The 27165-nt window shown below is 42.7% G+C and overlaps 1 protein-coding gene across 1 annotated transcript in view; it reads left to right on the forward strand.

The window, feature by feature from the left end:
- The first annotated feature begins 3477 nt into the window (after positions 1–3477).
- The window catches only part of Snx4 (sorting nexin 4), a 66065-nt gene continuing 42377 nt past the window's right edge, over positions 3478–27165 (forward strand). The window contains exons 1-6 of the mRNA XM_070030003.1: positions 3478–3659; positions 14783–14904; positions 17336–17471; positions 17547–17696; positions 18968–19015; positions 26578–26633. Of these exons, the coding sequence (XP_069886104.1) occupies positions 3519–3659; positions 14783–14904; positions 17336–17471; positions 17547–17696; positions 18968–19015; positions 26578–26633 (653 nt within the window). The 5' untranslated portion in view covers positions 3478–3518. The remainder of the gene's footprint in view (positions 3660–14782; positions 14905–17335; positions 17472–17546; positions 17697–18967; positions 19016–26577; positions 26634–27165) is intronic.

Genomic DNA, 27165 nt, shown 5'->3' on the forward strand with positions numbered 1-27165 from the left:
TGGTTTGGAGCATATTAAAAGATTATATTAATCTGGGCTGGGAAGGTGGCTCGGTGATAGAGTGCTTGCCTTGCATGCATGAGGCCCTGAGTTCGATTCCTCAGCACCACATAAGCAGAGAAAAGCTGGAAGTGGCGCTGTGGCTCAAGTGGTAGAGTGCTAGCCTTGAGCTGAAGAGCTGAGGGACAGCATCCAGGCCCAGAGTTCAGGCCCCACGACCGACAAAAAAAAAAAATTATATTACTCTGTTACAAAGTTTCTCCAATTAGAAATGATAAAGAGAGGGGCTGGGAAGGTGGCTTAGTGGTAGAGCGCTTGCCTTGCATGCCTGAGGCCCTGAGTTTGATTCCTCAGCACCACATAAGCAAAAAGAAAAAAGCCGGAAGTGGCGCTGTGGCTCAAGTGGTAGAGTGCTAGCCTTGAGCTGAAGAGCTGAGGGACAGCATACAGGCCCAGAGTTCAGGCCCCATGATCAGACCCCCCCCCCCAAAAAAAAAGAAATAATAAAGAGAGAAGTTGATTAGATGAATTTTGTTGTTGTTGGTTTTAGGGCTTGAACTCAGGGTCTGGACACTATCTCTGAGCTTTTATGTTAGCTAGCTTTTTTTTTTTTTTTTTTTTTTTGCTAGCTAGATTTTATTCAAGGCTAGCACTCTACCACTTGAGCTACAGTTCCACTTCTAACTTTTTTGGTGGTTAATCGGAGATAAGATTCTGAACCATCTGAGCAGGCATCTTTATTTCTTTTTTTTTTTTTGGGGGGGGAGGTCCGGTTGTGGGGCCTGAACTCTGGGCCTGGGCGCTGTCCCTCAGCTCTTCAGCTCAAGGCTAGCGCTCAAGCCACAGCGCCACTTCCAACTTTTTTCTTTTTGCTTATGTGGTGCTGAGGAATCGAACCCAGGGCCTCATGCATGCAAGGCAAGTGCTCTACCACTGAGCCACCTTCCCAGCCCCAGGCATCTTTATTTCTAAACATGGAAGACAGTGACAAGACCTCCTGTCACTGAGCATTTGTCAAGTCATGTACTTTCTCCTGATTCCCATTACAAGGTGAGATGCTGTGATACCACACACAACAATTATCTTAATGGCTTTAGGATCTGTTTTTTTGGTATCTCAAAAGCAAAAGTACATGAGGATAATGAATACAAATCTGTCCCTGGAAATACAGCCCTCCTATGTAAACTAAGTTGTCTTCTGATTCAAAGAAATGTTTTCTGACCATTTGCTTGGTATAAATAATTCCTAATAAGTAGATAAAATGCCTTTAAAAACGGATATGCTCGGTTGGGGAGGGGAAAAGATAGGATCTTTGCCTTAAAGGAGTTCAAGGTCTGATTGGGATAAGACATATAAATAAATAACTGTAAAATAATAAATCAAAAGGTCAAACAGAAGGCACTTTGCCTTCTGTTTTGTTTGAGGGGGAGGGTAGTACTGAGGTTTGAATTCAGGACCAGTCTCTAACTCTTTAATAGAGTTATAAACAAGGTTATGCTATTACTTTGGAATGAATGGAAATTTGCCACCAGTACAATGTGTTGAAATTACAAGAATGTCGATGTCAGTCCTTGAAAAATTGAGACCAGATTTTTGTACAGAAAATATTTGCTATTCAGTATACACTATGTGGAAAAATGAATTATGTAACTTTTGGGCAGGGAGGGGGAAACTTAGAGAAAGCAAAGGACAGGGTGACGTTGTTAAAAGAAAAAAAGCAATGGGGCTGGGAAGGTGGCTCAGTGGTAGAGCGCTTGCCTTGCATGCCTGAGGCCCTGGGTTCTATTCCTCAGCACCCACATAAGCAAAAAGAAAAAAGACGAATGTAGTGCTGTGGCTCAAGTGATAGAGCTCTAGCCTTGAGCTGAACTGTTGAGGGACAGTGCCCAGGCCCAGAGTTCAAACCCCACGACCGGACCCCTCCCCCCCCCCAAAAAAAAGAAATGGTAACCTTTGTATAATACTTAATAATAAAGATAAAATTATATTTAAAAATACTATGAGCATGGGGCTGGGAAGGTGGCTCAGTGGTAGAGTGCTTGCCTTGCATGCATGAGGCCCTGGGTTCAATTCCTCAGCACCACATTAGCAAAAAGAAAAAAGCAGGAAGTGGCACTGTGGCTCAAGTGGTAGAGCACTAGGCTTGAGCTGATAGAGCTGAGGGACAGCGCCCAGGCCCAGAATTCAGGCCCCACAACCAGAGCCCCCCCCCCAAAAAAAATACTAAGAGCAACAATGCTAAAAAAGTACTTTAAGGTACTGAGGGCATCTAGAATCATGAAGCTCTGAGTTCAATCCCTAGTACCATTTTTTTTTTGTCGACCATGGGACTTGAATCTGGTCCTAAGCGCTGTCCCTCCGCTCTTCAGCCAAAGGCTAGCACTCTACCACTTGAGCCACAGCACCACTTTCATTTTTTTGGTGGTTTATTGAAGATAAGAGTCTGATGGACTTTCCTGCCTGGGCTGGCGTTGAACTGTGATTCTCAGATTTCAGCCTCCTGAGTAGCTAGGATTACAGGTATGAACTACCAACACTGGTTCCTAGTACCATTTTTTTTAAGTACTTTTTTTTTTTATGATACAGTCTGCTATCGCCCATGACCATTTCTCATCAAATTGCCATGGCAAATGCTTGTTAAGGAAGTAGAAAATTAAGCAGGAAAAATTTAAAACTTTATCAGATTTCCAGTACTTCAGGGTTTAAGGCTAAACACTAGATGAGGACTCAAGTCCTACTTCTGCCAAAAGGTGAAGGGTCCCTCAGCATCTCAAATATTACCTTTGGCTGAGTGTGGAACTCCACCTGTAGAAGGTTAATAAAAGTTAATAGATTAATAACTTCCTGGTGAAGCTTGAACTCAGGGCCTGAGTTTTTTTTTTTTCTTTTTTTTTTTTTTTTGCTGAAAGCTAGTGTTTTACGACGATGGCCACAGTTCCATTTCTGATTTTGTAGGTGGTTAATTGGTAATAAGTCTCATGGACTTTCCTGCTTGGGCTGGCTTTAAACCGTGGTCCAATAGCCTGCACCAGGCTTTGAAAGTAGTGTGAGCCTGTAACCTCTTTTAGTATGAATAGGAACTGATCTTTCCAAGAGAAACGTTGATGACAGGAAATGTAGTATCAAAAGGGAAAATGGCCAGGCCACAGCCTCCAATTTCTTTTGCCTTTCACACTTTCTTTCGGTGATCACTAATCTGAAGAGTTGCCATACTTATTTCAGGTATTTGTCTTCCCCTGACCTTTTTCTCTTGTCCCAGATTTCTGGTTTTCCAGCCTAGTAGGGACCAGTTCCTCCACAAGCAGCCTTTTCCCTCAGAGCCACCCAGCCCTACCCAGCCCCACATCAAGCTCTGGCTGCCAGAGCCTGGGAGCCACAAGCTCTCCACAGCTGGAGCTGGACGGAGGGGCGTGGCTTCCGCAGGCGGAGGGGCGGGACCCGGTGGACAGGAGGGCGTGGCTTAGGCGGGCGGGGGCCATGGCGCATGCGCCCTGGGTTCACCGCGCCGAACTGCAGCTATGGAACCAACACCCCCGGACCCCGAGAGGCAGATGCAGCCTGCGCCCCTGAAGCCGCCTGGTCACCCCGACTCCGGGCTGGAGGCTGCGATTCGTGAGGAAGCCGAAGGGGCCCCGGAAGACAGCTCTGGGTTGGGCACGGTGAGGAGAAGGGGCGGCGAAGGCCTCGGGGCCTGTGTCGGGGCCTAGCGGGCCGGGCCGCCGGAGCCGGGGCTGGGGGGCTCGGCCTGGGGGTCCGCGGGTGAGGCGGGGCGGGGGCCGCCGGTGCACGGGTGGGAGTTCAGCGAGCCGAGGGCGTGCGGTGGGAGAGGGCGTCTCGTCCGGCTCGGGGCGGGGGTGGGGGACCCCGGGGAGGCGCCTGGCGCGGGCCTGGGGTCGCGCCGGCGGGCCAGGCCGCAGGGGGCCTGGTGGGGTGTGTGTAGCAAGCCGAGGCCGAGGCCGGCCTGGAAGAGGGGCGCAGGCGTGCCTTGCAGCCTGCTAAGGGTCCCGTCGGGGAGAGGGCGTGCTGGGGTCGCCGTGAGGGTGGACGGAAGGGGACGGGAGTTGGGTGGGGAGCGGGGCTGGGCGGGCCGCGAGCGGGCTGGGCTTGGCCTCCGGGAGGGTCAGGGCCGCGGGCGGGCTGGGCTTGGCCTCCGGGGGGTCAGGGCCGCGGGCGGGCCAGTGCGGTTTCGAGGAAAGGTGCCGATGAAGACGCTGCGGTTGGACTGTTCGGCTCGAGTTTCTTGATTCGTGTGGAGTACTGCACTGCCCGTGGCAGAGTTCTCCCGTCCCCCTGCATCGCTGCTTTGGTAACGAGCGATTTTCACGTGCTTGAAGACCAGGAGGAGAATGATGTGTGCAAGCCTTTCGTTCCAAAGCCCTGGCGTGCGACGCAGCGTTTGTGGACCAGGTTCACTGGAAGCATTTCAGAAGGGTCCTTTACTGTGCCGCTGCGCATTTTTATTTCTAGAACAGGTGTTAGCGCCAGTGTTAAGTGGCGCATCTTTTTGATGGATGGGTGAAGAAAAGTTGTTCGCTAACTGTAACTGAAAAGACACTAAACTTAGATTCCAACCATGCAGGAGTTGAAGGTTTTGCCTACTTCGGAAACTATCAAGGTATCTAAATGAAGGCTGTGTGTGTGTGTGTGTGTGTGTGTGTGTGTGTGTGTGTGTGTGTGTGTGTGTGTGTACACGTGTGTATGCGCACGTGCTCTGCCAGTATTGGGGCATGAAGTTAGGGCCTCACACTCTTTGAGCTTTTTTCCCCCTTAAGGCTGGGCGCTACCACTTGAGTCACAACTCCATCACTTGAGCCACAACTCCACCCACTTTCGACTTTTGGTTGTTAATTGGAGACAAGAGTCTCATGGACTTTTCTGCCCAGGTTATCTTTGACTGGTGATGCTCAGCTCTCAGCATCTGGAATAGCTAGGATTACAGGCAAGAGCTGCTGATGTAAGGCTTGTAGCATCTTTCCATATGCTTATTTGCCATTTGTATCTCTTGTTTGATGAGATATCTATTAAGGCATTTTGCCAGTCCTTGCCCTCCTTACAGTGTCGAGGATATATATAGCTCAGTGGTAAGTGTACATGTACTTAGTATGCATGAGGCCTTGAGTTCAATCCCAGGAACATTAAAAATGATGAAATAAGCTGGGCCCCAGAGGTTCACATCTGTAATTCCAGCTACTTAGAAGGCTGAGATTGGGAGAATCACATTTGAGGTCAGCCTGAGCAATGAAAGCTTGTGACAGTTATCTCCAATTAATCACATAAAAAAACCCAAACATGAGTGGAGCCTTGGCTTGAGCAGTAGAGCGCTAGCAAAAAGGTCAAGTTGGGGCACCTTTCTCAACTGAGAGTGGGAGCAGTGATGCAGCCATCATCCTAGCTACAATAAGAAACTTAAAATAGGTGGCTAAGTGGTATAAGTGTGCACCCAGGTTGGAAGTGAGATCCTATATAAAAAATGACCAAGGTACCAAAAAAGACTGATGTTGTGGCTCAAAGTAGAGCACCTACCTAGCAAGTACAAAGCTCTGAGTTCAGATCCATTACTGTTATAAAAGCAGAATAAAACCTAGCCGAGCAAGTATAATGCAATATATATATATATATATATATATATATATATATATGAATTGAAACATTTATGTATGCCATAAATATGTATAGGTATTATATGTCAAAAATAAATTTAGAAGCCAGGCACCAGTGGCTCATGCCTGTAATCCTAGCTACCCAGGAGGCTGAGATCTGAGGATCATGGTTCAAAGCAGTAAATTCCATGAGACTCTTTCTTATCTCCAATAAACCACCAGAAAACTGGAAGTGGCACTTGGCTCAAGTGGTAGAGTGTTAGCCTTGAGCTGAGAGGCTGAGCTGAAAAGCTGAGGGATAGCACCAAGGCCCAGAGTTTGAGCCTCATTACTGACAAAAAATAAAAAGTAAAAAAAAGTAAAAAAATAAATTTAGAACTGGTTATGGTGTCAGACACCTGTAATTCTAGCACCATGGAAGCTGAGACATGGATTGTGAGTCTAAGACCAGCGTGGGCTATGTAGGTAGATCATATCTCATAACATCAACAACAAAAAACAGGTACTAGTACTCACACTGTAATCCTATCTTCTTGAAACATAATGGTTCCGAGTCACTGGGGCAGAAAAATTTGGGAGACCCCTCTCAACTGATAGCTGGGTTAAGTAGCACATGCCTGTCATCCTAGCTATGTGAGGAGGCTGAGATTGAGAGGATTGTGGTTCCAGGTCCACACTTGGTAGAAAATCCTGAAAGATTCCATCTCAGCAGAAAGAAGCTGGGCAGATGTCAGAAGCCTGTCTTCCCAGTTATGATGAGAAGCTTAAACTAGGTGGATCAAGGACCAGGCATGTGCCTAGGCAAGAAGTAATACCTTATCTCAGAAATAACCAGTGGCTCTAGCTTCTGCATAAGAGAGAAAACATACACTGTTTGTCTCTCCGAGCTTGGCTTACCTCACTTAACATGATTTGTTCTAGGTCCATCCATTTCTTTGCAAATGACACAATGTTACTTCTAATGGCTTTGTAATATTCCTTGTGTATGGTACATTTTTTGGATCCACTCATTTGGAAACTAGATCTAAAATATACTGGGACATGATAAATTATACAGGACTCCAGGCAGTCACACAGTGAAACCAAAGGAGGATACTCTTAGGAAAGGATCACAAAAAGACACAATGCCTATGTGCCTCTGATCACATAAAATAATGTTTATTAAAAAATGAACTCCAGGAAATGGAAACTAGAGGGTTTTTTTTTCTGTTTGTGTTTTCTTATCTTGTTTGTTTATCTGTCTTTGGGAGGATGAGGAAGGCCCAGAAATAGAGGGACAAAGGGTGAACAAATGCAGCAGTGATAGTCACTAGACACTAGGTTGAAAATGAATTATACAACATCTGGGAGGGGATGGGAGGGAAAAGCTGAGACTGAGGGAAGGGGTGACATCGTCCAAAAAGAAGTGCATTCTTTATCTGACTAATGTAACTGAAACCCCTCTGTACATCATCTTTATAAGAACAATAAACAAAAACCAAGGGAGGCAGATGCTGGTGGCTCTTACCTGTAATCCTTTCTACTCAGGAATCTGGGATTGAAGGACCCCCGTTTGAAGCCACACTGGGCAGGAAAGTCTGTGAGATTCTCATCTCCAATTAAAAACAAAAGCCAGAAGAGGAGTTTTGGTTCAAGTGTTTGAGCGCTAGCCTTGAGCAAAAGAAGCCCAGGGACAGACCCTGAGTTCAAACTTCAGGACTGGAAAACAAAACAATACAAAAAATAGTGGAAAAAAGGTCTGGAGTGTAGTTCAGTGGTATAACATCTGCTTACCAAGCAAAAGCCCTTGAGCCCAGTACCACCAAGAAAAAAAAAATATGAAGCCAGGCACCAGTGGCTCATGCTTATAATCCTATCTACTCAGGAGGCTGAGATCTAGGATCCCAGTTTGAAGCCAGCCAGAGCAGCAAAGTCTGTGAGATTCTTATCTCCATTAAACTACTAAAAAAGCCCGAAGTACAGCTGTGGCTCAAGTAGTAGAGTGCTAGCCTGGAGCAAAAGCAGCTCAGGGGCTGAGTGCTGGTGGCTACTCCGGAGGCTGAGATCTGAGGATCATGATTCAAAGCCAGCCCGGGCAGGAGGGCCGGAGAGACCGAGAGACTCCTTTCTCCAATAAACCACCATAAAACTGGAAGTGGCACTGTAGCTCAAGTGGTAGAGCGCTCGGCTAGAGCTGAAGAGCTGAGGGACAGTGCCCAGGCCCAGAGTTCAAGCCCCACAACTGACAAAAAAAAAAAAAAAAAAGGCAGCTCAGGGATAGTTCTCAGGCCCTAACTTCCAGCCACAGGACTGGCACCAAAAATTACCAACAAAAAATAAAAATAAAACCAGTTGTTTAAGAATACAGGTGGACCTGTTGCAACAATGAGAAGTACAAGTTGTCATGTCCAAAACTAGCTTTACAACGTTGGTGCGGGGGGGGGGGGGGGGAGAAGGGGGGAGGAAGGAGAAGGATTGGGATTGGGGGGCAGGGGGGAGGCTGGGAAGGGATGTGAAGGGTAAACAAAGGAGGAGGCTGCAATGCTTGGTAAGAAATGTACACATTATCCTGCCCATGTAATTGTAACTCCTCTGTACAGTATGTTCACAAATAAAATTAAATTAAAAAAAATAAAAATAATATATGACAGAACTATGTATTTTAGTGAAAAATCCAACAATATATATTTCATTTAAGATATTGGAAAACCCAGAAATGCCACAATATAGTAGAGGTTATACTTAGATACTATCACTTGGTGTTTTTGGAAAATGTAACTATGTGTTAGGAGAGGCCATTCATTAGGGACCAAAAGTATGGGGTTTCTTAACTCCCTAATTGAATGATTCATAAAGAGACACAAGCCATTTGGACAGATACTTAAGAATCACATGAAGTTTAAACACATATTTATTTAGTACAATCCGCTCCCTCCCCACCCCTAAAACTTCCTTTGAGGGTCATCCAAACCATCTTTCTATCTCCTCTTCCACCCATTCTGTTTCCATTTGAGAATTATTACAATAGTTGTAGCCTAGAAATATGGTCTAGGCAGAGAGGTAAGTTAGACTTGATTTCTGTGTGTTATGTCCATTGAAGCTCTCATTTAGTTCCCAAAATGAGGAATCAAAGTTCTAGTAGTAGTAGTGTGACTGGGATTTAAGCCCAAGAAGACCTGGCATTGAATTCAGTTTGTTTTGATATGAATATATATTTACATATATATACTTACATATATGTGTATATATATACATATATATATATATACACATATGTATTTAGAGGAGGGGATTGATTTAAATAGTACTATAAATTGTCACAATACTTCATTTTAAAGTGTAATTATGAGAAGAGAAAAAGAGGTGAAGATATATATATATATATATATATATTTTTTTTTTTTCTTTCCTGCCAAAAATATCAAGAGTGTTGGGGATTTAGCTCAGTGGAAGAGCATTTGCCTGAAAGGTGTAAGGCTTTGAGTTTGGTCCTCAGGTCTGGGGGAAAAAAAAGGACCAGTGTTCATTGGTGGCGAATTTTTTTTTCTTATCAGCTTTACTTTCTTGGGGGCTGGGCACTGTCCCTGAGCTTCTTTTTTTTGGAGGGGCCCTGGGGCTTGAACTCTGGGCCTGGACCCTTAACTCTTCAGCTCAGGCGAACTCTGTACCACTTGAGCCACAGCACCACTTCTGGTTTTCTGGTGGTTAATTAGATAAGAGTCTCATGGAGGGGCTGGGAAGGTGGCTCAGTGGTAGAGTGCTTGCCCTGGGTTCAATTACTCAGCACCACATAAATAGAAAAAGCCGGAAGTAGCCCTGTGGCTTAAGCGGTAGAGCACTAGCCTTGAGCTGAAGAGCTGAGGGACAGTGCCCAGGCCCAGAGTTCAAGCCCCACGACCAACCAAAAAAAAAAAAAAGTCTCATGGACTTTCCTGCCTGGGCTGGCTTTGAACTGTGATCCTCAGATTTCAGTCTCCTGAATAGCTAGGATTACAGGCGTGAGCTACTTACACCTGGCTCAACTTTAGCTTTACTTTTGACTGAAGATATCTGTGTGTGTGTGTGTGTGTGTGTGTGTGTGTGTGTGTGTGTGTGTGTGTGTGTGTGTGTGTGTGTGTGTGTGTGACAGACAGACAGACAGACAGACAGACAGACAGACAGACAGACAGACAGACAGACAGACAGACAGAGACAGAGACAGAGGCAGACAGAGACAGAGAGGGCACAATTTGGACACCCCCAAAAGGTGCTAAAACAAGTACTGCCCAGAACTCACAAGATTTCTTTGTGGTTTCACATCTCACTGATGAAGAGGATTCTTTAACCTGCCGCAGTATATTATTTGCCTTCTGTGAGTCTTCGGTCCTTTTCTTTGTTGTGGTCTGATGAGAAGTTTCCTATCATTTCCTTTTGTATTTTTTCTTTGTAAGGAATAGTACATATATTTTTGGTAAGGTACTTAGTTTCATTTAAGCATTTGGAAAGTGGAATGAGAAAGTAATACAGTCTCTTGAAATTAGTAATTAGTACTAGCAGAAGGACGGGGCTATAGCAAGGGAATGATGGAAAGAATACTTTTTTTTTTTTTTAAAGACTGAACGATTCTATTGAGCCTTCAGTTAAGAGAAGCTGGGCAGGGGATACGGTTTGCCATTGAATAGCCATTGCCTGAGGAATTCAGAAGTGGTTTGTTTGGTTTGTTGTTGTTGTTCCAGTCCTGTGGAACTCAAGGCCTGTGCACTTCCCCTGAACTTTTTTACTCAAAGCTAGTGTTCTACCACTTGAGCTATTTGCTACCATTTCTAGCTTTTTTTTTTTTTTTTTTTTTTTGGGGTGGTCATGGGGCTTCAACTCTGGGCCTGAGCACTGTCCCTTAGCTCTTCAGCACAAGGTAAGCGCTCTAACAGTTGAGCTACAGCACCACTTCCAGTTTTCTGGTGGTTTATTGGAGATAAGAGTTTTACGGACTTTCCTGCGTGGGCTGGCTTTGAACCACTATCTCAGATCTCAGCCTCCTGAGTAGCTAGGATTACAGGCGTGAGTTACCAGCTCCCGGCCATTTCTAGCTTTTTTAGTGCTTAATTGGAGATAAGAGTTTCATGGATTTTCCTTCCCAGACTGGTTCCAAACCATGATCCTGAGATCTCAGTCTCAAGTGTAAGTCACCAGTGTCTGGCACAGAAATGACTTTTTAAAGGGAGAGCCCCTGAGTCTTAGAAGGAACATGAAGCACAGTCCTTTAGCAACTGGTATTTAAAAATTTTAGAACACAAGTAATACCTTCTCTAATTGGCAGCACAGAACTAGATGAAGCGGACCAGAACTAAGTAAGATTGGAGATATTCTGTAGGTAAGAATCATGTGAAAAAGGAAGACAGATATTTATAGGCATAGTGTTACAGTTTGGATCTTGAATGTCTTCCCAAGGATCATGGGTTAAAGGCTTGCTCCCTTGCATATAGCACAGTTGAAGTGGAGCTTGGTTGATGGGAGTTATCATTGAGAATTTGCCTTTGAAAATAGTATTGGGCCCTACGCCCCCTTTCTCCATATGACATAAATTTCAAGTCCACATACCCAGTCATGTGATGCCTTACCACAGGCATAGAAGCAGTAGAGCCAGCCGACCACTCTTAAAACCTCTAGAACCAAGCCACAGTAAGCCTTTCTCAGCCCTTTTGTTTCTATTTTGGTTTTGAGACAAAGTCTTGCTGACTTGGCCCTGACTGGTCTTTTCCTACCTCTCCATCCTGGTTAGCTGGGCACACAGTTGTGTAGCACCTTGACTGGCCTGGTTTTGAGATGAAATCTTGCTAGCTTTTGACTTGGCTGACCTTAGACCCATAACCTCCTGTTTCTATCTCCCAAGTAGCTAGTATTATAGGCATGTGCCACCATGCCTGGCTTGACCACATTGTTTTATACTCACAAATCTGGGGTTTGCAGATAATGTGCCATGAAGCTGTCCTGCCTGTCATGGTATTTATATTCCTGAAGGAAGTGAAAATAGCGCTATCTATCTGCACTAGGAACAGCATTTCCCTTTCCTGCTTTAGGTGGTACATCTGGAGTGAGTAAGCCCTGGTAGACTTGCTCATGACCGTCAGTCACACTGGCTTCATTCCAGTGGATGAGCATATATTGTGCCAGGCCAGAAACTCCTTCAATACATAAGCTTATTAATGTTCTCCCTGACTTCCTGAGTTAGGTCTAGTCTTAGTCAGTTTGGGCTCTATCAAACAATAGACATGTCTGGAAGTCCAACTTCACTCACAGGTTTAATGCCTGTTGAAGCACCACTTGCTAGCCTGCTGTAGGTTGTCTTCACTGTCCTCACATGCTGGAGGGTGGAAAGGATCTGAGTGTTGTCCTAAAACTTGAGGAGGCCTCGCTTCCCAAGGGCCTGTTCCCTTTTTAAAAAAAAAATTTTTTTTTGTTTTTTTGTTTTTGTTTTGTTGGTCATGGGGCTTGCTCTCTGGGCCCGGGCGCTGTCTACTGAGCTCTTCAGCTCAAGGTGAGTACTATACCACTAGAGCCACAGCACCACTTGCAGTTTTCTGGTGGTTAACTGGATAAGAGTCTCATGGACTTTCCTGCCTGGGCTGGCTTTGAACCGTGATCCTCAGCTCTCAGCCTCCTGAATAGCTAGGTTTATAGGCCTGAGCCGCTAGTGTCTGGCAAAAATATATTAAAAAAATTGTTATTATAAAGGTGATGTAGACAGGACTTAGAGTTACATAAGTCAGGTAATGAGAACATTTCTTTTTAGAGAATGTCACCCTTTCCCTCTCCCAGTTTTTCTTTCCCCTAACCATCCACAAGTTGTAAAATTCATTTTCAACAAAGTATCTAGTTAGTACCACTGCTGCATTTGTTCATCCTTTGTCCTTCCATTTAAAAGACCCCTTCTTAATATTACTTTGGAGAAGGTTCTTGTTCCAGCACTTGGATCAATTGCAGGTTCTGTTTTTTTGAGATAAGGAAACTGAAACCCAGAGATGTAAAATAATTTACCCAGAGTTGCACAGCTAATCTTCGGCAGAGATAGGATTAAACATTTGAGGGAGAATTGATCTGAGTGTCTCCCCTGAGGGCTCAAAAACACCCTCCCCCCAGGGTTTGAACTCTGGCCCTTGGAGCCTATACCCTCTGGGCAAACACTCTATCATTTGTGTCATACCTCTTGTTGTCTTTTCTGTGTATATGTGTAGGCTCGCCTTAGACCACCATCCTCCTACTTATGCCTTCCTTTCACAATGCCATGCCCAGTTTATTATTTGGTATCCTTAATTCTTTTGCCTAGATAGGCCTGGAGCCATAATCCTTTTTATCTAATCCTCCCAAGTAATTGGGATTATAGGTATAAATCATTAGTCAAGGCAGTTATTTAAAAATCTTTGTCGGTAGATCTTGCATCAAGTATTTTTTAGAGTTTCCTTTTGGCTTTATTTTCCTTCCTTTCTCCTTTTCTCCCTTTCTTCTTTTCTCCTTCCCCTCCCTCTCCCCTCCCCCTTCCCTTTCCCCTTTCCTCCTCCCTCTTCCCCTTTCCCCTTTCTTCTTTCCCCCTACCCCTTTCCCCCTTCCTCCTTTCCCCTTCTTCCTTCCCTGCCCATCTCCTCCCCTCCCCTCCTTTTCCCTTCCATGAAACTCTTACTCATACTAAACTACCAAGAATGCCCAGAGTGGAGTGTGGTTCCAGGGGAAGAGCCCTAGCCTTGAGTGAAAAAGCTAAGGGGATAGCTCCCAGGCCCTGAGTTCAAGCCCTAGGACTGGTGTGTGTGTGGGACACACACACACACACACACACACACACACACACACACACTCTCTCTCTCTCTCTCTCTCTCTCTCTCCCCTCCTCTCTCTCTCTCTCTCTCTCTCTCTCTCTCTCTCTCTCTCTCTCTCTCTCTCTCTCTCTCTCTCTCTCTCATATTTGGAAGGTGGGGTCCTTTTTTGCCCACTGGCTCCTGTATGTATGCTGTGTATAAGCTATTCCTGGAACACTGCACAGCTGCCTGATCCAGGGCTTGTGTTGGGGATGGGGATCTACCCTGTGCTGAGAGCTGATATACAAGTTGTAGATCTTCCTCCAGCTCTACAGTTCCCAAGTTTGATGTCAGAGTCAGCAGAGCATTTATTTTCTAACTGGGGGTGGGGTGGGGGATTATGGATGCCTGATGCCTTCCATCACTGTCTTTGTAGAATCCTGTATATAGTGAGTTCAAATCAAACCCAGGGCCTCGCTTGTGCTGGGAAAGCACTCTGTCACTTAGCTGTACTCCCCAGCCCAAGGTTTTTCATTTTTTGTGTTTTGTTTTTTCCTAGATGCATTTTTTTTCTTTTTTGCCAGTCCTGGAGCTTGAACTCGGGGCCTGGGCACTGTCCCTGAGCCTCTCTGTGCTCAAGGCTAGTACTTTACCACTTGAGCCACAGTGCCACTCTGGCTTTTTCTGTTTATGTGGTACTGAGGAATCAAACCCAGGGCTTCCTGCTTGCTAGGTAATCACTCTTATCACTAAGCCACATTCCCAGCCCTGGATGCATTTCTGTGTAGATTTACTCATGATCATTTCCAAAAAATGTCCAAATTTTAATAATTAAATGTATGGTATCTGTTAAAATAAATCCGAAAAAGTTAATGTACTATAATGCATGGATAGATTGTCATTTGCTGTCATTTAGCCACCCTAACAGTCAAATATACAAAACTGCCAGGTGCCAGTGGCTCACGTCTATAATCCTAGCTACTCAGGAGGCTGAGATCTGAGGATCACGGTTCAAAGCCAGCCTGGGCAGGAAAGTCTGTGAGACTCTTATCTCTATTAAAAACATTAGAAAACTGGAAGTGGCACTGTGGCTTAAGTGGTAGAGTGTTTGGTTTGAGCTGAAGAGCTGAGCTGAGCGACAGCACCCAAGCCCAGAGTTCAAGCCCCACAACTGACCAAAAAAAAAAAAAAAAAAAAAAAAAATATATATATATATATATACACACACAAAACTACCTTGAAATCTGTACCAATATTGGGTTTTATTAAAATAGCTATTCAGTTTTTTTCAAGTAGTGTATATTAATTGTACGAAATGGTAGATTTCATTATAAAATTTTCATATATGCCTATAAGGAATAATATTCACCCCTCCTCTGTTATTCTCACTAGTAATTCCATCTTAAAGGGTTTTAAATTTTATTTACTTTTGTTTAGATGACAGAAAATAATTTTTGGTTGAAGAAGATAGAAATCAGTGTTTCAGAAGCAGAAAAGCGAACTGGAAGAAATGCCATGAACATGCAAGAAACCTATACTGCTTACCTTATTGAAACAAGGTAGGTAAGGGGAAGTAGGCTTAGGTGTAAGTAGGTGCTCTACCACTTGAACAACATCTCTGGCCCTTTTTGTTTTAGTTATTTTTCCAATACAGTCTTGTTTTATGCTGGACAAGCTTGGACCACCATTCTCCTAGTCCACGCTACCGGAATGGCTGTGAAAATGGGATACCTCCATGTCCAACTTTTTGTATTGGTTAAAATAGGATCTGGAGGAAAACCATGAGCCTTTTGATCTCCTCTCTCTGGAGTAGCTAGGATTACAGATTTGAATTACTATGCCTGGCTAGATATACTTTAGTAGACTGGGATTGAATAAAACTAAAGCCACTAGTTTTTAGTTCCCTCTGAGTTTTTCCTCCCTCCCTCCCTCCCTCCTCCTACCCCTCCCCCCTCTCTCTCTCCCTCCCTCCCTCCCTCCCTCTTTTCTTTCTTTTTTTTTTGGTCGGTCGTGGGGCTTGAACTCTGGGCCTGGGCACTGTCCCTGTGCTCTTCAGATCAAGGTGAGCACTCTACCACTTGAGCCACAGCACCACTTCCGGTTTTCTAGTTGTATTGGAGATCAGAGTCTCACGGGTTTTCTAGTTGTATTGGAGATCAGAGTCTCACGGACTTTTCTGCCCAGGCTGGCTTTGAACTGTGATCCTCAGATCTCAGCCTCCTGAGAAGCTAGGATTACAGGCATGAGCCACCAGTGCCTGGCTGCCCTCCCTCCCTCCCTCCCTCCCTCCCTCCCTCCCTCCCTCCCTCCATCCCTCCCCCTTCCTTCCTTCTTTCTTTCTTTCTTTCTCTTTCTTTCTTTCTTTCTTTCTTTCTTTCTTTCTTTCTTTCTTTCTTTCTTTCTTTCTTTCTTTCTTTCTTTCTTTCTTTCTTTCTTTTGGTATATTCCTGTTCCTATGAGATTACCTCCTCTAAAATAGACATATAAGAAAATGTATGCTTTAGAATAGATAGAAATACCTTCATGGCTTGGGAGGCAATATGATGTCATTACTTAATTCTAATCCATAAAGATAGGACTTATGATAATATCTACTTACATTTTTTTTTTTGGAGGTCCAGTCGTGGGGCCTGAACTCTGGGCCTGGGTGCTGTCCCTCAGCTCTAGGCTAGCACTCTACCACTTGAGTCACAGCGCCACTTCCGGCTTTTTTCTTTTTGCTTATGTGGTGCTGAGGAATGGAGCCCAGGGCCTCAGGCATGCAAGGCAAGCGCCCTACCACTGAGCCACCTTCCCAGCCCCTCTACTTACATATTACAGTTAAATTATATATCATGTAAAACCAATTAGATGCTGTGACATGTTTCCTGGTAGATGTAAATGGAGTATGTTTATGTACCAAGAAGTGTGTGTGTGTGTGTGTGTGTGTGTGTGTGTGTGTGTGTGTGTGTGTGTGTGTGTGTGTGTGTGTGTGTGTGTGTGTGTGTGTGTGTGTGTGTGTGTGTGTGTGTGTGTGTGTGTGTGTGTGTGTGTGTGTGTGTGTGTGTTTTGATAGTGGGCCTTAACTTACGGCCTTATACTCTTGTTTGGCTTTTTCACTCAAGGCTGGCATTTTGCCACTTAGGCCACACTTTTTGCTGATTAATTGGAGGTAAAAGTCTCATGGACTTTCTGGCTAGGCTGGCTATGAACCTTGACCCTCAGATGTCAGCCTCCTGAGTAGTTAAGATTACAGGCATGAGCCACCAGCTGGAGGAATTTTTCTGTTAGAAATATGCTTAGATAGGCCAGTCACCAGTGGTTGACACCTGTAGTCCTAGCAACTTGTGAGGCTGAGATTGAGAGGACCAAAGATCTAGACCAGCTTAGGCAGCCTCCTGTGTAGCTAAGATAAAGTGTGAGCCACTGGCACCCTGCTTATATTTCTCTCTCCTTCTTTCCTTCCTTCCTTCCTTCCTTCCTTCCTTCCTTCCTTCCTTCCTTCCTTCCTTCCTTCCTTCCTTCCTTCCTTCCTTCTTTCTTTCGCTAGTCCTGGGATTTGAACTGGATACCGTCCCTGAGCACACCCCTCCACCCCACATTGTGGGGCTTGAACTCTGGGCCTGGGTGCTATCCATCCCTCAGCTGTTCAGCTTAAGGCTAGCACTCGACCACTTGAACCCCACAACACCACTTCTGCTTTCTGTTGGTTTATTGGAGATAAGAGTCTCATGGATATTCCTGCACAGGCTGGCTTTGAATCACAGTCCTCAGATCTTAGTCAGTAGCTAGGATTACAGGTGTGAGCCACCAGTACCTGGCTGTCCCTGAGCTTCTTTAGCTTAAGGCTAGCACTCTACCACGTGAGTCACAGCACCACTTCTAGCTTTTTCTGTTTATGTGGTACTGAGTAATTGAACCCAGGGCTTCATGCATGCTAGGCAAGCACTTCCAAACTCTGTATTTTTTATTTCTAATAAGAGATATAAGTGATCTTTCATTCCTTTTCAGGTCAGTTGAACATGCTGATGGTCAGAGTGTCCTAACAGACTCACTGTGGAGGCGGTATAGTGAGTTCGAGTTGTTAAGAAATTACCTTTTGGTTTACTATCCACATATTGTTGTGCCACCTCTACCAGAAAAACGGGTAAGAAGTAAAATGGTAGCAGTGTAGAAGTTCTAATCACTGAGGATATTCTTAATGGTGGTTTTGTTTATGTAGGCAGAATTTGTTTGGCATAAACTTTCTGCTGACAACATGGATCCAGATTTTGTTGAGAGACGGCGGATTGGCTTAGAAAACTTCCTCTTGAGAGTTGCTTCACATCCCATCCTTTGTAGAGACAAAATCTTCTATTTGTTTTTAACACAGGTAACTTTCTTTTAGTCTTTTAAAAATACTCATTTGAGCCAGGTGCTGGTGGCTCATGCCAGTAATCCTGGCTACTCAGGCTAAGATCTGAGGATCGTGGTTCAAAGCCAGCCCTGGCAGGAAAGACTGTGAGACTCTTATCTCCAATAAACCATCAGAAAACTGGAAGTGGTACTGTGGCTGGAGTGGTAGAGTGCTATCCTTGAGCTGAAAAGCTGAGGGACAGTGCCAGGCCCAGAGTTCAAAGTCCACGACCCACAAAATAAACACCTCATTTGGGGGCTGGGAATGTGGCTTAGTGGTAACGTTCTTGCCTAGCATGCATGAAACCCTGGGTTTGATTCCTCACTACCACATAAACAGAAACAGAAAAAACCAAAAGTGGCACTGTGGCTCACGTGGTAGACTGCTAGTCTTGAGCAAAAGAAGCTCAAGGACACTGCCCACACCCAGAGTACAAGCCCCAGGACTGGCATAAAAAAGAAAAAACAAAAAGATATGAGTTACCAATAACTAGCTTATACTACTTATTCTTCAGAATCTTCTTGGAGTTAGCTTTTTATATGCAATTTACTGTGTATAGTTTTGAATTTCAAACTGTTGGATTAAGCCAGGTGCTGGTGGGCTCATGCCTATAATCCTAGCTACTCAGGAGACTTACATCTGAGGATCATGGTTCAAAGCTAGCCCAGGCAGGAAAGTTTATGAGGCTTTTATCTCCAGTTAACCACCAGAAAACAGGAAGTGGAGCCGTGTCTCAAAGTGGTAGAGCACTAGCTTTGAGCATAAAAGGTCAAGGACAATCCCTAGGCCCTGAATTCAAGCCCTATAACTGACCCCTTCCCCCCAAAATTGTTGGATTACATCACTTTTGTTTTTTTTGTGTTGTTGTTGTTGGTCGTGGTGCTTGAACTTGGCCTGTGTGCTATACCTTAGCTCCTTAGCTCAAGGCTAGTGCTCTGCCACTGGAGCCATAGCGCCACTTCCGGTTTTCTAGTGGTTAATTGGAGATAAGAGCCTCATAGACTTTCCAGTCCCGGCTGGCTTTGAACTGTGATCCTCAGATCTCAGCCTCCTGAGTGGCTAGGATTACAGGCCATCAGTGCTCGGCCACATTGTATGTTTAAATTTAAAGTGAAAAGAATTTCTCACTGTCTCCAACCTCCTTTGAAATAAGAACAAAATGGTAGGTATTCAGTTTATCTGATGTGGAATAGTATATAGGGATTGTTTGACTTTACAGTAATGATTGCTAAACTTTTAATTTTCAGGAAGGTAACTGGAAGGAGACTGTGAATGAAACTGGGTTTCAGCTGAAGGTAACTATTTGTGTAAATGATTTGCCATCCCCCTTTATGGTTCTCAGCATGATCCATGCATTTAATGGGTACCATTTTTTTTTAAATAACTGAATATTGGAATTCAGCTTTATGTCTTCTATCACTTGTAAAGTTGTCTAAGAAATACTGCAATCCACTTTGGATTTGTATGATTTTTAGTTACTTGTGGAACTGTAATGGGCACATTTGTTAATTCTATTTAGGAAAACACTGTGAATCAGTAATTCAAATACAGATTAGGCTCACAGTATATTTAGTACTTTTTTTTATCTTCATTCCTTCTAGCCTCCATTTTATTTACACCTATGCCTTGCACAGTTCCCTCTATCAGAAAAGAAGACACTCTGATGACCCACGTTGGATTTTCCAGCACTAGTAGACTAAAAGAGCATTCTTGGTCATGAAAAGTTGAAATACTCAACTTTTCACCCTGTATACAGACAAAAAATGGTTCACATGATGATACAGTAGAGATTGAGGCATAAGAAACAAAATGTATTCAGATATTTAATAAATGTCCTCTGGGGCTAGGAAGGTGGCTCAGTGGTAGAGTGCTTGCCTTGCATGCATGAGGTCCTGGGTTTGATTCCTCAGCACCACATAAGCAGAAAAAGCTGGAAGTGGTGCTGTGGCTCAAGTGGTAGAGCGCTAGCCTTGAGCTGAAGAGCTGAGGGACAGTGCCCAGGCCCAGAGTTCAGGCCCCACGACCAACAAAAAAAAAGAAAGAAAGAAAAAGAAAACATGTCCCCAATAGCTTATGCATTGGCTTTGGAGGTATTTGAAGTTTAGTATCCAAAACCAAAAAAAACTAGAAAGGGAAAATTACTGTCCTACAAGGAAACATATTTCATTCTTTAATTCTATCCTTGAGTTATTCTAATTTTTCAAGTATTTAAGAAAGGGCAAGATACACTTTAAAATAAATAGAAGTTTTTTTAAATTGTAATTTATCACTTTATGGCACTTGGGGAATGTTAAAATGTTATTTAGTTTAGGGATGGATTTGAAATAAAACTTTTAGAAATTATTTATATTTTGATAGGGTTGCTGAGAAATTGTCTAAGATATTTTAGAAGTTGATAAGAAAAAGAAAACTAAAACACATGTTTTGGTGAATTCTCTTTATGTAATACACACAAAAAATCAATTATTGATTTAGTCATTAATCACTTTATCTAAGATTTGTCATTGAATAGTTTTGGGCCATAACTTCGGTGATGTTTAAAAAAACACCTGACTTTGTCATTGTTATAAACTATACAGTTGACAGAGTACTTGGATTCTCATGGATAGGTGCTTTTTTAAGTGCTTAGATCCAATACTGTATTTGGGTAGCTGATGACTACAAACTTGGGTCTATGTTTTTAAATTAAAAAAACCATTTAAAAAGTAATACTTTTTGGGGCTGGGAAGGTGGCTCAGTGGTAGAGCGCTTGCCTTGCATGCCTGAGGCCCTGGGTTCGATTCCTCACCACCACATAAGCAAAAAGAAAAAAAAGCCGGAAGTGGCGCTGTGGCTCAAGTGGTAGAGTGCTAGCCTTGAGCTGAAGAGCTGAGGGACAGTGCTCAGGCCCAGAGTTCAGGCCCCATGACCGGACCCAAAAAAAAAAAAAAAAAAAAAAAGTAATACTTTTTATACTTAAAAAAAAATCAGTTGTGGGGGCTGGGAAGGTGGCTCAGTGGTAGAGCGCTTGCCTTGCATGCCTGAGGCCCTGGGTTTGATTCCTCAGCACCACATAAGCAAAAAGAAAAAAGCTGGAAGTGGCGCCGTGGCTCAAGTGGTAGAGTGCTAGCCTTGAGCTGAAAAGCTGAGGGACAGTGCCCAGGCCCAGAGTTCAGGCCCCATGACCGGACCCCCTCCCCCCCAAAAAAAAATCAGTTGTGGGGCTTGAACTCTGGGCCTGGGCGCTGTCCCTCAGCTCTTCAGCTCAAGGCAAGTGCTCTACCACTTGAGCCACAATGCCACTTCTGGCTTTCTGGTGGTTAATTGGAGACAAGAGTCCCACAACCTTTCCTTCCCAGGCTGGCTTTGAACTGTGATCTTCAGATCTCAGCCTCCTGAGTAGCTAGGATTGCAGGCAGTAGCCACCAGTGCCGGCTTCTTTTTATACTTTTATATAGTATTAGTTTATTACTTAATACATGTTACACATGGAAGTGACCAGAAATAAAATGCATGAAAAGAATTCAGAAATCAATTTGTCTTGCCTTATTCCTTATTTTGTTATAGTATTTGTTGTTTTCAATCCTTCCTTCCATCAAGGAAGTGGGTACCTTTTGGATAATCCCACATATATGTATGTGTATATGTATACATATGGGATTCTCTATTTACATATATTTATACATACATAGTGTCACATTTCACTTATCAGGAAGTCATGATTTTGGACATTACAATTAATTTGATTACAGTAGAAAAATGAGATTTAAGCAAAACTGACTTGTTAGATGTGCAAAGGAAAGTTATTGTTGAATGTTTAGTAATATTTTAGTTCTCTTGGGTAGAGTCAACCTTAATTTTATTTTAGTTGTATAATATTATAGTCACAGTTATTCAGATAATGTGTTTTAGTAGAAATTAAAGAGATATAAATAAGGACTAGTAGGGTACTGGTGACTCACACCTGTAATCCTAGTTACTTTAGGAGGCTGAGATCTGAAGATCATGGTTCTAAGCCAGCCTGGGCAGGAATGTCCCTGAGACTTTTATCTCTGATTAACTACCAAAGGGGTGGAAGCGGAGGTGTGACTCAAGTGGTAGAGCACCAACCTTGAATGAGAAAACAGGGACAGAGTTTAAGCCTGGAGTTCAAGCCCCAAAATGAACACCAAAAACAAACATTGTGCCTCTCACTGTGGAGAGGCACAATGTAGTAATAGTGACTGGGCATGGAACAGTGTGAAGGTCAGACACCGTGACAGCTGCATGGCCCCCCCAGAGGGCCATCTGCAGGGCAGATGAATTCAGTATTGTTTATGGTAGTTTCTACAAATTATAAGGAAAAGTAAGACTACTAGGTCCTGGTGGCACATTTCTATAATCTTAGCTACTCAGAAGGCTAAGATCCAGAGGATCACAGTTTGAAGACATGTTGGACAGAAATGTCCTCAAGACTCCATCACCAATTCATCAGCTAACAGGCTGGATATGTGTGTGACTCATTTGTAGAGTGCTAAGCTGGATGAGGCCTGGCTCCATTTAAACCTTGTAGCAGCAGGAAAAATAATGTGAAATTTCACTTGCAGAGTTGGGTTTTTTTTTGGTCGGTTGTGGAGCCTGAATTCTGGGCTTGGGTGCTATCCCTCAGCTCTTCAGCTCAAGGCTTGAACCACACCTTGAGCCACAGCGCCACTTCCATTTTTTTTCTAGTGGTTTATTGGAGTTAAGAGTCTCATGGAGGGGCTGAGAAGGTGGCTCAGTGGTAGAGCGCTTGCCTTGCGTGCATGAGGCCCTGGGTTCCATTCCTCAGCACCATATAAGCAGAAAAAGCCAGAAGTGGCACTGTGGCTCAAGTGGTAGAGTGCTAGCCTTGAGCTGAAGAGCTGAGGGACAGCGCCCAGGCCCAGAGTTCAGGCCCCACGACTGGCCAAAAAAAAAAAAAAAAAGAGTCTCATGGACTTCCCTGCCCGGGCTGGCTTTGAACCGCTATCTTCCGATCTCAGCCTCCTAAGTAGCTAGGATTACAGGTATGAGCCACCGGCGCCCGGCTTTTGCCGAGTTTTCTTAATTCAGTATACATCTTAGATATCAGCATGATTTGTTCAGAGTATCAAATATACTGAATTAGCTTAAAACTTGACAACTATTGCTCTGAAGAGATAGAATTTCTTCTTAGGTGAATAACTTTTTAATGTTTTTACTTTTTTTTTTTTTTTTTTGTCAGTCCTGGCCTTGAACTCAGGCCTACGCACTGTCTGAGCTTTTTTTGCTCAAGGGACTTTTGTGCTCTACCACGTGAGCCACAACTCCACTTCTGGCTTCTTTTTGTTTATATAATACTGAGGAATGGAACTCAGGGCTTCATGCATACTAGACAAGCACTCTACCACTAAGCCACATTCCCAGCCTCAGAGATTCTGTTTTTTAAATGAAGGTTATAAGTTTAAACAACCAGTTTTTAAAATCATTACTAATTATTGGCATTTCAGAGTAGAGTAAATTTATCCCTAGAGTTGTGAACATATAAACTAGTTGTTTAAATACAAAGTAACATTTTTGAACTCAACTCAGTTCTACATGCTGAAACCTCAAATGTAGCCGGCCAACTCAGAAGAATCTAGAGCCTTATCTCTTGCTTGCCACAGGGATTGCCACATCCAAAGGTCTAGTTCCTTAGGTTCTCTGCTAGCCTCTGAATTGCACAGGAGCTCCAAGAGAGGCGATATAAAGGTTTCAAATGCTGAGTGCCTGCAGAATGCCAAGTTCTCTGGTAGTGTGGATATAGTAAGAAATGAGTTTGAAATATAAAATAAACCTATATTTTTGTTTGTTTGTTTGTTTGTTTATTTGTTTTGGGGTCCAGTTGTGAGGCTTGAACTCTGGGCCTGGGCGCTGTCCCTCAGCTCTTCAGCTCAAGGCTAGTGCTCTACCACTTGAGCCACAGTGCCACTTCCGGCTTTTTTTTCTGCTTATGTGGTGCTGAGGAATCAAACCCAGGGCCTCAGGCATGCAAGGCAAGTGCTCTACCACTGAGCCACCTTCCCAGCCCCAATAAACCTATATTCTTATAGAGTTTATAATTCAGCAGTTAATGTCATGAAAGTGTCATTTCAATTAAAAATGCTTACAAAAACCAGGTGCTGGTAGCTCAGGCCTGTAATCCTAGCTACTCAGGAATCTCAGTTCAAAGCCAGCTTGGGCAGGAAAGTCCGTTTGACTCTTTTCTCCAATAAGCCACCAGAAAACTGGAGTGGCCCTGTGGCTCTAGTAGAGTGCTTGCCTTGAGTTGAAGCGCTCAGGGACAGCAGCCAGGCTCAGAGTTAAAGCCCTACCACCGACAAGGCCAAAAAAAAAAAGCTTAAAAATACTAGTGAGTGGGCTGGGAAGGTGGCTCAGTGGTAGAGTGCTTGCCTTGCATGCATGAGGCCCTGGGTTTGATTCCTGAGCACCACATAAACAGAAAAAGCCAGAAGTGGCTTAAGTGGTAGAGCGCTAGCCTTGAGCTGAAGAGTTGAGGGACAGCACCCAAGCCCAGAGTTCAGGCCCCATGACAAAAAAAAAAAAAAAAAAAAAAAAAAAATATATATATATATATATATATATATATATATACATATATATATACATATATATATACATATATATATATATATATATATATAAATACTAGTCATTGTCAACGAGGGGGGAAAGCATCATCATCAATATGACAATAGGAATTTTTCAGGAATTACCTGACAAATGGACCCATTTTGAGAAAAAAAGAAAGGGGGGTTGCTGTTAAAAATGACACTAGGACATAAAACATTAACCAGGACTGTTGTGGATCCTGAGATAACATTTTAGCTGAGATATGAATGATAACAAGCCTTCATTGGGAGTCAACCTGAGGGGTCAGGGAAGAACAAAGCGAAAGAGGAGAGCCAGTAGCAATTTACTAGGCAAAGTTTTGGGGGAATAGAAGCAAAGCAGATACAAGTATTGCGAGCAAGGCTTGTCTGTATCCAGAGGCTTTTCTATGGCTATAACATGGTAACTAATTGCCAAGAAACAGATGAATATGTAATATTTAACATGCTGTTTTAAAGCAATAAAACAGTGTGATATAGAAAATGACAGGTTAGAGGGCATCTTTAGATGGTTAGTGGTGAGTCTGAGAAGTTGATAGTAGCCTATCAGATTTGGAAGCCCAGATAGTTTTTCAGACATTCAGCTTTGGGGGAAGTTTCTGGTTCGTTGACATTTTAAGCAGTTTTCCTTTTTTTTTTTTTTTTTTTTTGTGGAATCTTGTGAAATAATGAGCAGATTGAGTTGGGTGTTACCACACCCAATACATCTAACTTGACATAATGTGTTTGGTAAGCAAAGGTTAGGATGGTTTACTTATGCATTTATGTGGCTTCTGAACTGGTGGTGTTAGAAATCAAAAACCACATTGGTAGTATTAGAAAGTAGGTTTGAGAAAAAATAGAATTGAGAATTTTCTTTTTCTTTTTGGTCAGTCATGGGGCTTGAACTTTGGGCCTGGGCACTGTCCCTCAGCTCATCAGTTCAAGGCTAGCGCTCTACCACTTGAACCACAGCACCACTTCTGGTGGTTTATTGGAGATAAGAGTCTCATGGACCCATGTAATTGTAACTCCTCTGTACGGTATTCTCACAAAAAAAAAAAAAAAAAAAAAAAAAGAGTCTCATGGACTTTCCTGCCCTGGTTGGCTTTGAACCACAATCCTCAGATCCCAGCCTCCTGAGTAGCTAGGATTACAGGCCTGAGCCACCGGTGCCCAGCTGAGAATTTTCTTTTTTAATGAACTTTGATCTTATTTAAAGAATCACATTTTCATGTGACTAAAGTCACTAACATTTGTGAGATTGTTGGCTGTTCAGTAATAATAATATAGTATGTGCCCTGAATTCATAGGTGCTTTTATTTGCAAATTAGTTCACATGTTCATTTGTCTTTGAGATAAAATACGTATAATATTGATTTTAAAAATAAGAGCATCACCTAAAATAAGTGATAGAGTAAGTAGAGTTCTAGGAGACTGGGAAAATTTTTGGAGGGTGTACTGGTTATATTTGGTTTTACTTTTTCAGTCAAGTAATGTGGGAAGTCCTAGTAGTTTATATTGTTTGCTTTGTGTGTTTTGTTATTTGAGAGTATTTGTAAGTTGAACATTAGAATACTATAATATTTTGAAGTTGACCCTATTTTTTTAGCAGTACTGGGGTTTGAACTCAGGGCCTCAGGCTTGCAAGCAAAGTGCTGTGCCATTTGAGCTGTACCTCCAACCTGCTGATGGAGATTTTTGAAACCAAACTATGTTTTGAAATTGACTCCTAGTTGAGCTAACTTTATAACTGACACTGTAATTTCTCTACTTTGGATGGAAAAGTTATTTGACTGGTTTTTGCTTTTCTTTTTAAATGAGAATTTAGGATAAGATTTGGGTATGGTACAACTATGTTTTATGCAATGGGATTATTTAATATAGACACTGTTATCTAGAAATAAATTAAAATGTTAAAGAGATGTACTATTATAACATTTTCTGAAAGAAAGTAATTTGATGTTGCCTAGCTTGTTTGTGTGGTACAATATTATTTTAATGCAGATATTTTCATACTATGGTATATACAGTTACAATTTATAATGTTTGTGTAGTGCTCTCAAAAATAATACGAAGCCCTCAAATAAAATAAAATAAAATTAAAAAAAAATAATATGAAGCCATTCTTTCTTAGGTATATTTGATGTGTTTGCAACAATTGATATGAAGAAATTGTACTTGAGCTTTAACTCTAAAGAGAAAGTGAACTGTTTGACTTTTATACCCTGAAATGAAATTGTATTAAGTGAACAAATTATTTTTTCCAGGTAGACTCCAGGTTAAAAGCGCTTAATGCAACATTCAGAGTGAAAAACCCAGACAAGTAAGGTTTTTTTTTTTCATAACAGTTACAATGTTTTCAATGGTGCCTATCATTCTGTTTAATTTTTCATTTCTGAATGTATGCACTTTATTTGCTAAATATTTGAAGTAGTAATTCACATTTAGTAAATCTTTTGAGTCTAAAACTGATTTTGAAATTTGGCAATTTAATTGGGTTTAAGATTGTAAATTTCTGAAATTTTAGAATTTAAATCACCTTTTCCTAAAAGTATTCATTAAGTGTTGGAGGTGTCAGAAAAATGAGGAAAGTAATTTTATTTTTCTTGTATGATTTTGCTTGTTAAATGTGTGCAGAGCTTAGGAAAATTATATATTCTACATAATAACAATCTATTTTGTATACTAAGAAAATGATAGACAAATGCATACTTGCATAATAATTTTATAGACATGTACTTATAGGACAAGTAAGTAGTTGACTTCACTGTTGTCAGTTTGGTGTTTGTGAGAACATTTCTGTATGGAAGCCAGTGTATTCAGAATTGACTCATTGGATAAACCTTAGATACTGG

This window comes from Dipodomys merriami, unplaced genomic scaffold (genome assembly GCF_024711535.1).
Source record: "Dipodomys merriami isolate MVZ:Mamm:240054 unplaced genomic scaffold, mDipMer1.0.p SCAF_2, whole genome shotgun sequence".
NCBI classification, from domain to species: domain Eukaryota; kingdom Metazoa; phylum Chordata; class Mammalia; order Rodentia; family Heteromyidae; genus Dipodomys; species Dipodomys merriami.